At 49.8% G+C, this 12333-nt stretch overlaps 1 protein-coding gene across 1 annotated transcript in view; it reads left to right on the top strand.

Moving 5' to 3' along the window:
- Positions 1–12333, top strand: part of LOC141078040 (uncharacterized) — a 32479-nt gene that overhangs the window by 5507 nt on the left and 14639 nt on the right. Inside the window, exons 2-6 of the mRNA XM_073564846.1 lie at positions 8563–8712; positions 8842–9021; positions 9105–9228; positions 9312–9409; positions 9608–9698. Coding sequence (XP_073420947.1) covers positions 8563–8712; positions 8842–9021; positions 9105–9228; positions 9312–9409; positions 9608–9698 — 643 coding nt within the window. The remainder of the gene's footprint in view (positions 1–8562; positions 8713–8841; positions 9022–9104; positions 9229–9311; positions 9410–9607; positions 9699–12333) is intronic.

The following is a 12333-nucleotide window of genomic DNA, read 5'->3' as shown; positions in this document are numbered from 1 at the left end:
TGCTTGACTGTAGGGATGGTATTCTTGGGGTCGTATGCAGTGCCATCCAGTCTCCAAACGTCACGTGTGTGGTTGGCACCAAAGATCTCGATCTTGGTCTCATCAGACCAGAGAACCTTGAACCAGTCTGTCTCAGAGTCCTCCAAGTGATCATGAGCAAATTGTAGACGAGCCTTGACATGACGCTTTGAAAGTAAAGGTACCTTACGGGCTCGTCTGGAACGGAGACCATTGCGGTGGAGTACGTTACTTATGGTATTGACTGAAACCAATGTCCCCACTGCCATGAGATCTTCCCGGAGCTCCTTCCTTGTTGTCCTTGGGTTAGCCTTGACTCTTCGGACAAGCCTGGCCTCGGCACGGGAGGAAACTTTCAAAGGCTGTCCAGGCCGTGGAAGGCTAACAGTAGTTCCATAAGCCTTCCACTTCCGGATGATGCTCCCAACAGTGGAGACAGGTAGGCCCAACTCCTTGGAAAGGGTTTTGTACCCCTTGCCAGCCTTGTGACCCTCCACGATCTTGTCTCTGATGGCCTTGGAATGCTCCTTTGTCTTTCCCATGTTGACCATGTATGAGTGCTGTTCACAAGTTTGGGGAGGGTCTTAAATAGTCAGAAAAGGCTGGAAAAAGAGATAATGAATCCAAATATGTGAAGCTCATTGTTCTTTGTGCCTGAAATACTTCTTAATACTTTAGGGGAACCAAACAGAATTCTGGTGGTTTGAGGGGTTGAATAATAAATGACCCTCTGAATAAACTTTTCACAATTTAAAAAAAAATTAAACAAAGAAATAACATTCTTTTTTGCTGCAGTGCATTTCACACTTCCAGGCTGATCTACAGTCCAAATGTCACAATGCCAAGTTAATTCCGAATGTGTAAACCTGCTAAATCTGCAGGGGGTTGAATACTACTTGTAGGCACTGTATATGGCTCCGCTCCCACTCTCCCTCCCTTGTATATATGGCTCTGCTCCCACTCTCCCTCCCTTGTATATATGGCTCCGCTCCCACCCTCCCTCCCCTGTATATATGGCTCCGCTCCCACCCTCCCTCCCCTGTATATATGGCTCCGCTCCCACTCTCCCTCCCCTGTATACAGTGGGGCAAAAAAGTATTTAGTCAGTCAGCAATAGTGCAAGTTTCACCACTTAAAAAGATGAGAGGCGTCTGTAATTTACATCATAGGTAGACCTCAACTATGGGAGACAAACTGAGAAAAAAAAATCCAGAAAATCACATTGTCTGTTTTTTTTTCATTTTATTTGCATATTATGGTGGAAAATAAGTATTTGGTCAGAAACAAGCAATCAAGATTTCTGGCTCTCACAGACCTGTAACTTCTTCTTTAAGAGTCTCCTCTTTCCTCCACTCATTACCTGTAGTAATGGCACCTGTTTAAACTTGTTATCAGTATAAAAAGACACCTGTGCACACCCTCAAACAGTCTGACTCCAAACTCCACTATGGTGAAGACCAAAGAGCTGTCAAAGGACACCAGAAACAAAATTGTAGCCCTGCACCAGGCTGGGAAGACTGAATCTGCAATAGCCAACCAGCTTGGAGTGAAGAAATCAACTGTGGGAGCAATAATTAGAAAATGGAAGACATACAAGACCACTGATAATCTCCCTCGATCTGGTGCTCCACGCAAAATCCCACCCCGTGGGGTGAGAATGATCACAAGAACGGTGAGCAAAAATCCCAGAACCACGCGGGGGGACCTAGTGAATGAACTGCAGAGAGCTGGGACCAATGTAACAAGGCCTACCATAAGTAACACACTACGCCACCATGGACTCAGATCCTGCAGTGCCAGACGTGTCCCACTGCTTAAGCCTGTACATGTCCGGTCCCGTCTGAAGTTTGCTAGAGAGCATTTGGATGATCCAGAGGAGTTTTGGGAGAATGTCCTATGGTCTGATGAAACCAAACTGGAACTGTTTGGTAGAAACACAACTTGTCGTGTTTGGAGGAAAAAGAATACTGAGTTGCATCCATCAAACACCATACCTACTGTAAAGCATGGTGGTGGAAACATCATGCTTTGGGGCTGTTTCTCTGCAAAGGGGCCAGGACGACTGATCCGGGTACATGAAAGAATGAATGGGGCCATGTATTGTGAGATTTTGAGTGCAAACCTCCTTCCATCAGCAAGGGCATTGAAGATGAAACGTGGCTGGGTCTTTCAACATGACAATGATCCAAAGCACACCGCCAGGGCAACGAAGGAGTGGCTTCGTAAGAAGCATTTCAAGGTCCTGGAGTGGCCTAGCCAGTCTCCAGATCTCAACCCTATAGAAAACCTTTGGAGGGAGTTGAAAGTCCGTGTTGCCAAGCGAAAAGCCAAAAACATCACTGCTCTAGAGGAGATCTGCATGGAGGAATGGGCCAACATACCAACAACAGTGTGTGGCAACCTTGTGAAGACTTACAGAAAACGTTTGACCTCTGTCATTGCCAACAATGGATATATCACAAAGTATTGAGATGAAATTTTGTTTCTAACCAAATACTTATTTTCCACCATAATATGCAAATAAAATGAAAAAAAAACAGACAATGTGATTTTCTGGATTTTTTTTTCTCAGTTTGTCTCCCATAGTTGAGGTCTACCTATGATGTAAATTACAGACGCCTCTCATCTTTTTAAGTGGTGGAACTTGCACTATTGCTGACTGACTAAATACTTTTTTGCCCCACTGTATATGGCTCCGCTCCCACTCTCCCTCCCCTGTATATATGGCTCCTCTCCCACTCTCCCTCCCTTGTATATATGGCTCTGCTCCCACTCTCCCTCCCCTGTATATATGGATCCTCTCCCACTCTCCCTCCCTTGTATATATGGCTCCGCTCCCACTCTCCCTCCCCTGTATATATGGCTCTGCTCCCACTCTCCCTCCCTTGTATATATGGCTCCGCTCCCACTCTCCCTCCCTTGTATATATGGCTCTGCTCCCACTCTCCCTCCCTTGTATATATGGCTCTGCTCCCACTCTCCCTCCCCTGTATATATGGCTCCTCTACCACCCTCCCTCCCTTGTATATATGGCTCCGCTACCACCCTCCCTCCCTTGTATATATGGCTCCGCTCCCACTCTCCCTCCCTTGTATATATGGCTCCGCTCCCACTCTCCCTCCCTTGTATATATGGCTCTGCTCTCACTCTCCCTCCCTTGTATATATGGCTCTGCTCCCACTCTCCCTCCCCTGTATATATGGCTCCGCTCCCACTCTCCCTCCCTTGTATATATCGCTCCGCTCCCACTCTCCCTCCCTTGTATACATGGCTCCGCTCCCACTCTCCCTCCCCTGTATATATGGCTCCGCTCCCACTCTCCCTCCCTTGTATATATGGCTCCGCTCCCACTCTCCCTCCCCTGTATATATGGCTCCGCTCCCACTCTCCCTCCCCTGTATATATGGCTCCGCTCCCACTCTCCCTCCCCTGTATATATGGCTCCGCTCCCTCCCCTGTATATATGGCTCCGCTCCCACTCTCCCTCCCCTGTATATATGGCTCCGCTCCCTCCCCTGTATATATGGCTCCGCTCCCACTCTCCCTCCCCTGTATATATGGCTCCGCTCCCACTCTCCCTCCCTTGCATTTATGGCTCCACTCACACTTTCCCTCCCTTGTATATATGGCTCCGCTCCCACTCTACCTCCCTTGTATATATGGCTCCGCTCCCACTCTCCCTCCCCTGTATATATGGCTCCGCTCCCACTCTACCTCCCTTGTATATATGGCTCTGCTCCCACTCTCCCTCCCCTTGTATATATGGCTCCGCTCCCACTCTCCCTCCCTGTATATATGGCTCCGCTCCCACTCTCCCTCCCTTGTATATATGGCTCTGCTCCCACTCTCCCTCCCTGTATATATGGCTCCGCTCCCACTCTCCCGGCCTCCCTTGCATTTATGGCTCCACTCCCACTCTCCCTCCCTTGTATATATGGCTCTGCTCCCACTCTCCCTCCCCTGTATATATGGCTCCGCTCCCACTCTCCCGGCCTCCCTTGCATTTATGGCTCCACTCCCACTCTCCCTCCCTCGTATATATGGCTCCGCTCCCACTCTCCCTCCCCTGTATATATGGCTCCGCTCCCACTCTCCCTCCCCTGTATATATGGCTCCGCTCCCACTCTCCCTCCCCTGTATATATGGCTCCGCTCCCACTCTCCCTCCCTTGTATATATGGCTCCGCTCCCACTCTCCCTCCCTTGTATATATGGCTCCGCTCCCACTCTCCCTCCCTTGTATATATGGCTACGCTCCCACTCTCCCTCCCTGTATATATGGCTCCGCTCCCACTCTCCCTCCCCTGTATATATGGCTCCGCTCCCACTCTCCCTCCCCTGTATATATGGCTCCGCTCCCACTCTCCCTCCCTTGTATATATGGCTCTGCTCCCACTCTCCCTCCCCTGTATATATGGCTCCGCTCCCACTCTCCCGGCCTCCCTTGCATTTATGGCTCCACTCCCACTCTCCCTCCCTCGTATATATGGCTCTGCTCCCACTCTCCCTCCCTTGCATTTATGGCTCTGCTCCCACTCTCCCTCCCCTGTATATATGGCTCTGCTCCCACTCTCCCTCCCTTGTATATATGGCTCTGCTCCCACTCTCCCTCCCCTGTATATATGGCTCCGCTCCCACTCTCCCGGCCTCCCTTGCATTTATGGCTCCACTCCCACTCTCCCTCCCTCGTATATATGGCTCTGCTCCCACTCTCCCTCCCTGTATATATGGCTCCGCTCCCACTCTCCCTCCCTTGTATATATGGCTCCGCTCCCACTCTCCCTCCCCTGTATATATGGCTCCGCTCCCACTCTCCCTCCCTTGTATATATGGCTACGCTCCCACTCTCCCTCCCTGTATATATGGCTCCGCTCCCACTCTCCCTCCCTTGTATATATGGCTCTGCTCCCACTCTCCCTCCCTTGTATATATGGCTCCGCTCCCACTCTCCCTCCCTGTATATATGGCTCCGCTCCCACCCTCCCTCCCTTGTATATATGGCTCCGCTCCCACTCTCCCTCCCTTGTATATATGGCTCTGCTCCCACTCTCCCTCCCTTGTATATATGGCTCTGCTCCCACTCTCCCTCCCTTGTATATATGGCTCCGCTCCCACTCTCCCTCCCTGTATATATGGCTCCGCTCCCACTCTCCCTCCCTTGTATATATGGCTCCGCTCCCACTCTCCCTCCCTTGTATATATGGCTCCGCTGCCACTCTCCCTCCCTTGTATATATGGCTCCGCCCGCTTCAAATCTCCCTCCCCTGTATATATGGCTCCGCTCCCACTCTCCCTCCCTTGTATATATGGCTACGCTCCCACTCTCCCTCCCTGTATATATGGCTCCGCTCCCACTCTCCCTCCCTTGTATATATGGCTCTGCTCCCACTCTCCCTCCCTTGTATATATGGCTCCGCTCCCACTCTCCCTCCCTGTATATATGGCTCCGCTCCCACTCTCCCTCCCTTGTATATATGGCTCCGCTCCCACTCTCCCTCCCTTGTATATATGGCTCTGCTCCCACTCTCCCTCCCTTGTATATATGGCTCTGCTCCCACTCTCCCTCCCTTGTATATATGGCTCCGCTCCCACTCTCCCTCCCTTGTATATATGGCTCCGCTCCCACTCTCCCTCCCCTGTATATATGGCTCTGCTCCCACTCTCCCTCCCCTGTATATATGGCTCCGCTCCCACTCTCTCTCCCTTGTATATATGGCTCCGCTCCCACTCTCCCTCCCTTGTATATATGGCTCTGCTCCCACTCTCCCTCCCTTGTATATATGGCTCTGCTCCCACTCTCCCTCCCCTGTATATATGGCTCCGCTCCCACTCTCCCTCCCCTGTATATATGGCTCTGCTCCCACTCTCCCTCCCCTGTATATATGGCTCCGCTCCCACTCTCTCTCCCTTGTATATATGGCTCCGCTCCCATTCTCCCTCCCTTGTATATATGGCTCTGCTCCCACTCTCCCTCCCCTGTGTATATGGCTCCGCTCCCACTCTCCCTCCCCTGTGTATATGGCTCCGCTCCCACTCTCCCTCCCTTGTATATATGGCTCCGCTCCCACTCTCCCTCCCTTGTATATATGGCTCTGCTCCCACTCTCCCTCCCCTGTATATATGGCTCCGCTCCCGCTCTCCCTCCCCTGTATATATGGCTCTGCTCCCACTCTCCCTCCCTTGTATATATGGCTCTGCTCCCACTCTCCCTCCCCTGTGTATATGGCTCCGCTCCCACTCTCCCTCCCCTTTGTATATGGCTCCGCTCCCACTCTCCCTCCCTTGTATATATGGCTCCGCTCCCACTCTCCCTCCCCTGTATATATGGCTCCGCTCCCACTCTCCCTCCCCTGTATATATGGCTCCGCTCCCACTCTCTCTCCCTTGTATATATGGCTCCGCTCCCACTCTCCCTCCCTTGTATATATGGCTCCGCTCCCACTCTCCCTCCCCTGTATATATGGCTCCGCTCCCACTCTCTCTCCCTTGTATATATGGCTCCGCTCCCACTCTCCCTCCCTTGTATATATGGCTCTGCTCCCACTCTCCCTCCCTTGTATATATGGCTCTGCTCCCACTCTCCCTCCCCTGTATATATGGCTCCGCTCCCACTCTCCCTCCCCTGTATATATGGCTCTGCTCCCACTCTCCCTCCCCTGTATATATGGCTCCGCTCCCACTCTCCCTCCCCTGTATATATGGCTCCGCTCCCACTCTCCCTCCCTTGTATATATGGCTCCGCTCCCACTCTCCCTCCCTTGTATATATGGCTCCGCTCCCACTCTCCCTCCCCTGTATATATGGCTCCGCTCCCACTCTCTCTCCCTTGTATATATGGCTCCGCTCCCATTCTCCCTCCCTTGTATATATGGCTCTGCTCCCACTCTCCCTCCCCTGTGTATATGGCTCCGCTCCCACTCTCCCTCCCTTGTATATATGGCTCCGCTCCCACTCTCCCTCCCTTGTATATATGGCTCCGTTCCCACTCTCCCTCCCCTGTATATATGGCTCCGCTCCCACTCTCCCGGCCTCCCCTGTATATATGGCTCCGCTCCCACTCTCCCTCCCTTGTATATATGGCTCCGCTCCCACTCTCCCGGCCTCCCCTGTATATATGGCTCCGCTCCCACTCTCCCTCCCCTGTATATATGGCTCCGCTCCCACTCTCCCTCCCCTGTATATATGGCTCTGCTCCCACTCTCCCTCCCCTGTATATATGGCTCCGCTCCCACTCTCTCTCCCTTGTATATATGGCTCCGCTCCCACTCTCCCTCCCTTGTATATATGTCTCCGCTCCCACTCTCCCTCCCCTGTATATATGGCTCCGCTCCCGCTCTCCCTCCCCTGTATATATGGCTCTGCTCCCACTCTCCCTCCCCTGTATATATGGCTCTGCTCCCACTCTCCCTCCCCTGTGTATATGGCTCCGCTCCCACTCTCCCTCCCCTGTGTATATGGCTCCGCTCCCACTCTCCCTCCCTTGTATATATGGCTCCGCTCCCACTCTCCCTCCCTTGTATATATGGCTCTGCTCCCACTCTCCCTCCCCTGTATATATGGCTCCGCTCCCGCTCTCCCTCCCCTGTATATATGGCTCTGCTCCCACTCTCCCTCCCTTGTATATATGGCTCTGCTCCCACTCTCCCTCCCCTGTGTATATGGCTCCGCTCCCACTCTCCCTCCCCTTTGTATATGGCTCCGCTCCCACTCTCCCTCCCTTGTATATATGGCTCCGCTCCCACTCTCCCTCCCCTGTATATATGGCTCCGCTCCCACTCTCCCTCCCTTGTATATATGGCTCCGCTCCCACTCTCCCTCCCTTGTATATATGGCTCCGCTCCCACTCTCCCTCCCTGTATATATGGCTCCGCTCCCACTCTCCCTCCCCTGTATATATGGCTCCGCTCCCACTCTCTCTCCCTTGTATATATGGCTCCGCTCCCACTCTCCCTCCCTTGTATATATGGCTCCGCTCCCACTCTCCCTCCCCTGTATATATGGCTCCGCTCCCACTCTCCCTCCCCTGTATATATGGCTCCGCTTTTCTAAAAGCCTCAAACTTCTGTGTGTGACTCAGAGCTGAGATCTAACGTGATGGAAGCTTCCAGTGCGGGGAAGACGGGAAACCTTCATATAGACGGCCGGTGGGGATGGAGGCAGTGACCGACTCTGGCCACATCTGTCTCTAGAGCCGCAGTAGAAGATGAAGATGTCGTCCTCATCATGAAGGAGTTATTTCTCATGTCGCGTGTAATGAATCTCTCCTGCAGTATTGCTAATGCCGATTCCAGTGTCGGTAATGAGGCGAGAATTAGCGTTATGGAAGATGAGTCTATGAGGAACGTGTTCAGCTGCCGACTCCGAGGAGGAAACTGCTTGTTGTCTGTGGCCTAAATATATAGGTTTTATTAGTAGATGTCAGGGAAGAAAACTAAACCCTGTAAGATAATAAATCTCCTCATATGTTTCCCTTATTATCTCCAGTAATTGTATTATTACACAGGATTCTTATGATGTTACATCGGATCATCTTCTTCTCATTCAGGTCTCTACAATATCGGATCCTCTCAGTGAAGATCTTCTACAGAAGAGAATTTTCCTGATTTACCCATCAAGGATGGATATGGACAGAGACAAGATGGCGGAGAGGATGTTACACCTCACCCTAGAGATCCTCTTCCGTCTCACTGGAGAGGTGAGAGATTCTGATGACGTCACATTACATCATTCTTATCTATGGGAATAACAGATGGACAGAACTGGAGAGGTGAGGACTCTGGGAATGTCTGTAGTGAGATTTATTAATGTGTCTCTCCATAACCAGGATTACACAGTGGTGAAGAAGACCTCTAGTGATCGCTGTCAGGACCCTGTGTCTGAGGGATGGGGAAGACCCCTGAGCCCAATCACCGGGCCTCCAACTCACCCCCTGATCCATGAGGACATCAATGACCAGAAGATCCTAGACCTCATCTACAAGATGATTGAGCTGCTGACTGGAGAGGTGACACTGCTGGGAATGCTGGGACATTATACAGTAACACTGTGAAGGGATCGGGGGGATGACGGTATCATTGTATGTGTCAGGTTCCTATAAGGTGTCAGGATGTCGCTGTCTATTTCTCCATGGAGGAGTGGGAGTATTTAGAAGGACACAGAGATCTGTACAAGAACGTCATAATGGAGGTTCCCCAGCCCCTCACATCACCAGGTAATAGACAGGACTAAATACACACGGCCTATAATTATCTGTATGTAGAGGATGAATTCAGTCCCTGTATGTGTTTCCTCCAGATCTATCCAGTAAGAGGACAACACCAGAGAGATGTCCCCGTCCTCTTCTTCCACAGGACTGTAACCAAGAAGATCCCAGTGCTCCTCAGGATCATCAGGTAGATGGAGAGAAGGTGTCAGGAGATCTCCCCTATGATGTGTAGACGGCTGTGAAGGTCTTGTGCTCAGTCTTGTTTTATCCACCAGTATTATATGTTTTATACTTGTATAATGAGAATGGTGGAGATGGCAGGATTAGAGCTGATCATAGATGGGACTTCTCCATCTGTCGGTGACTTTTACAATATTTGTTTCAGGGTGAAGATCTGACCCATATTAATACTACAGAGACATATGTGAGAGATGATGAGTGGTGTAAAGAGGAGATTCTCACATATGACTACCCAGGTGAGTAGTAATCACTGAATGCAGAGAAGTCACAGATCCCTCTCAGTCACCGGCTGTGGCTGATTTATCGGTGGTGTAGTCTGGCCGTATTACCATGATCACCATTTTGCCTCTAGACCACAACATTCTCCTCCACCCAAAACTGTTCAAATGACTTTTGGGCATTGAAAGCCCTTTTCTATAGAACTTACGACCTGGAGGATCCACCTACCCCCTGGGATTAGTGTGAGGGTGATCCCTTAAAATGAGATCTATATGATTGCTTGTACCTGACCCAATATAGGCCGAGTGCGCGCTTAAAGAGTCACACCGAGCACAGAGTTAGATGTCTACTCCTTTCTCAGCAAAGACTTGCACACAACTGAAGATTGTTCTCAAGACAAAGAGACAGGAGATGGGTGTCACACAATCTCCTGAGTAGCCAGTGTCAGTCTATGATGGGTCCATTTCAGCTTCACTCCATATATGGTATCCAGTATCTCAGCTTCTGCATTCCAGGGATTCCTTCCAGGGTGTTGTCTGAAGACACAGACGCCATCTTGGTTCACCATATCTGAACTGACTTATATAAGGGTTAATAATTGATTTCATTAGCCATTCTCTCCTTCACATTAGGAGACGCTGACCGTTACCTGCCCAGATCTGTAACTATAAAGCCAAATGACAGCGTACGTAGAATGTGCTGACAAGATAGAAAATCACTTGTAGAAAAATCTTATGCTGGGCCTGTATGAGACAGCGGAGGGTAATGATGCTGTTGGCTTCCTAGATCCCTGAGATCTTATCGGATGAATCTTCTCTCCCTTCTGTGCTGCTGAATGTCTCATGGTCCCTACAAGACCAGGTCCAGTCTTTCTGGCCAAACTTCCCTTTTATGATGGACAGCAGTAAATGTGCAGTGAGGCCAAGTGTGAATTTCTGTCCAATAACAGCAGAGTTTCCCTTTATCCTGACTTTTCAATTTGTATTAAAACCAACTAACTTCCGGGAGGATTGTGATAATCTCCAGGACAAACATTCCACCTGTGCCATGATAGATCTCTAAGCTGTACGTGGCTGATGGCTGGAGTATACATTTATTCCCGCCTGCAGGAGATGTGTTGGCTCCAGCCCTGGTGTCATGGAGTCACTCCACGTCATACATTACATTGTTTCTGATCCTAAGGAATTCAGATTACTGCACAATCTCTCCTGAAATGGGGAGCAATATTATTTCTCTAATCTTCTGCTCAGGATCCATAGTAGCTCCAATGCTCCACCATAAATGAGGGCAACTCTGGTTTACTGTTTAACCCCTTAGCGTCCAAGGATGGGCACAGTCCATCATGGCAGGATGTCAGTTCCCGCACCATGACGGACTGTGTCCATCCTGCATTTAAACCGTCACCGAGTGTAAACATCTCCCGCCCGGTCAGTGCAGGAGCTCAGCGCTGCCGGTGGCAGAGCTTCCTGCACTAACAGCCAGGAGCGGCGTCCGCGTCCACCCCTGGCTGTTAACCCCCTGATTGCTGCGATCGCAGCGTTCAGGGGGAGGCAGAGGGTCGGGGGTTCCCTCTGCCTTCAGATCGGCGACTCCGTGATGTAATCGCAGGGCCCGATCTCTGCCATGGTGACTCACAGCATGGTATCAGAATGCTGGAGCAGTGCGATGTATTATACCTGCAACCAAAGTGAAAAGTGAAAGTCCCATAAAGGAACTAGGTAAAAAAAACATTTTTCAAACTTCTATTTAAAATAAAAAATTAAAATAATTAAAAAAAAAAAAAAAAATCCCCTAATACACATTTTTATGTAAAAAAATAAAAATAAACAAAGTTCACACGTTTGGTATCGCCGCAACCATAAAAATTCCCATCTCTAAAAGTGTCACCCTAGTTAACCCCTTCAGTGAACGCCATTAAAAAAAAAAATACAAAAAAGTATCAAATAATACTTTTTCCAAGCGATATCATCATACTGCTTGGAAAAAGTGGAATAAAACACGATAAAATAACGAATGGTAATAAAAATGGTATCGCTGAATGCGCCATCTTGTCCCGCAAAAATCGAGCCGCCGTACAGCTCCATCAGCGGAAAAATACAAAAGTTACAGCTCTCAGAATAAAGTGATGCAAAAATAATTATTGTCTCTATAAAAGATTTTATTCTGTAAAAAAACACCAAAACATAAAAAGATATAAATCTGGTATCGCTGTAATCGTGGTGACCCGAAGAATAAAGCCGCCACATCACTAATACCGCACGAGGAACGGCGTAAAAAGTAACACCAATTCTTCACCGTTTGTGGATTTGTGCATTCTGCCTCCCAGAGATCAGTAAGGCGATCACAGTGGTTCACCCCACATATATCAGCGCGCTCAGGACAACTTTTTGGGGTCCAATCTCTCCTGTTACCCTTGTGAAAATAAAAATTTGGGGGCAAAAAGATCATTTTATCATTTTCACGGCTCTACGTTATAAACTTCTGTAAAGCACTTGGGGGTTCAAAGTGCTCACCACACATCTACATAAGTTCCTTGGGGGGTTTAGTTTCCAAAATGGGGTCACTTGTGGGGGTTTCTACAGTTTAGGTACATCAGGGGCTCTGCAAACGCAACATGAGGCCCGCAGATCATTCCACCAAAGTCTGCATTCC

Source organism: Dendrobates tinctorius, unplaced genomic scaffold (genome assembly GCF_039654945.1).
Source record: "Dendrobates tinctorius isolate UK_male_01 unplaced genomic scaffold, ASM3965494v1 ptg000491l, whole genome shotgun sequence".
NCBI classification, from domain to species: domain Eukaryota; kingdom Metazoa; phylum Chordata; class Amphibia; order Anura; family Dendrobatidae; genus Dendrobates; species Dendrobates tinctorius.
The sequence above is the reverse complement of the archived record's forward strand: the minus strand, read 5'-3'. Positions and strand labels throughout refer to the sequence as shown.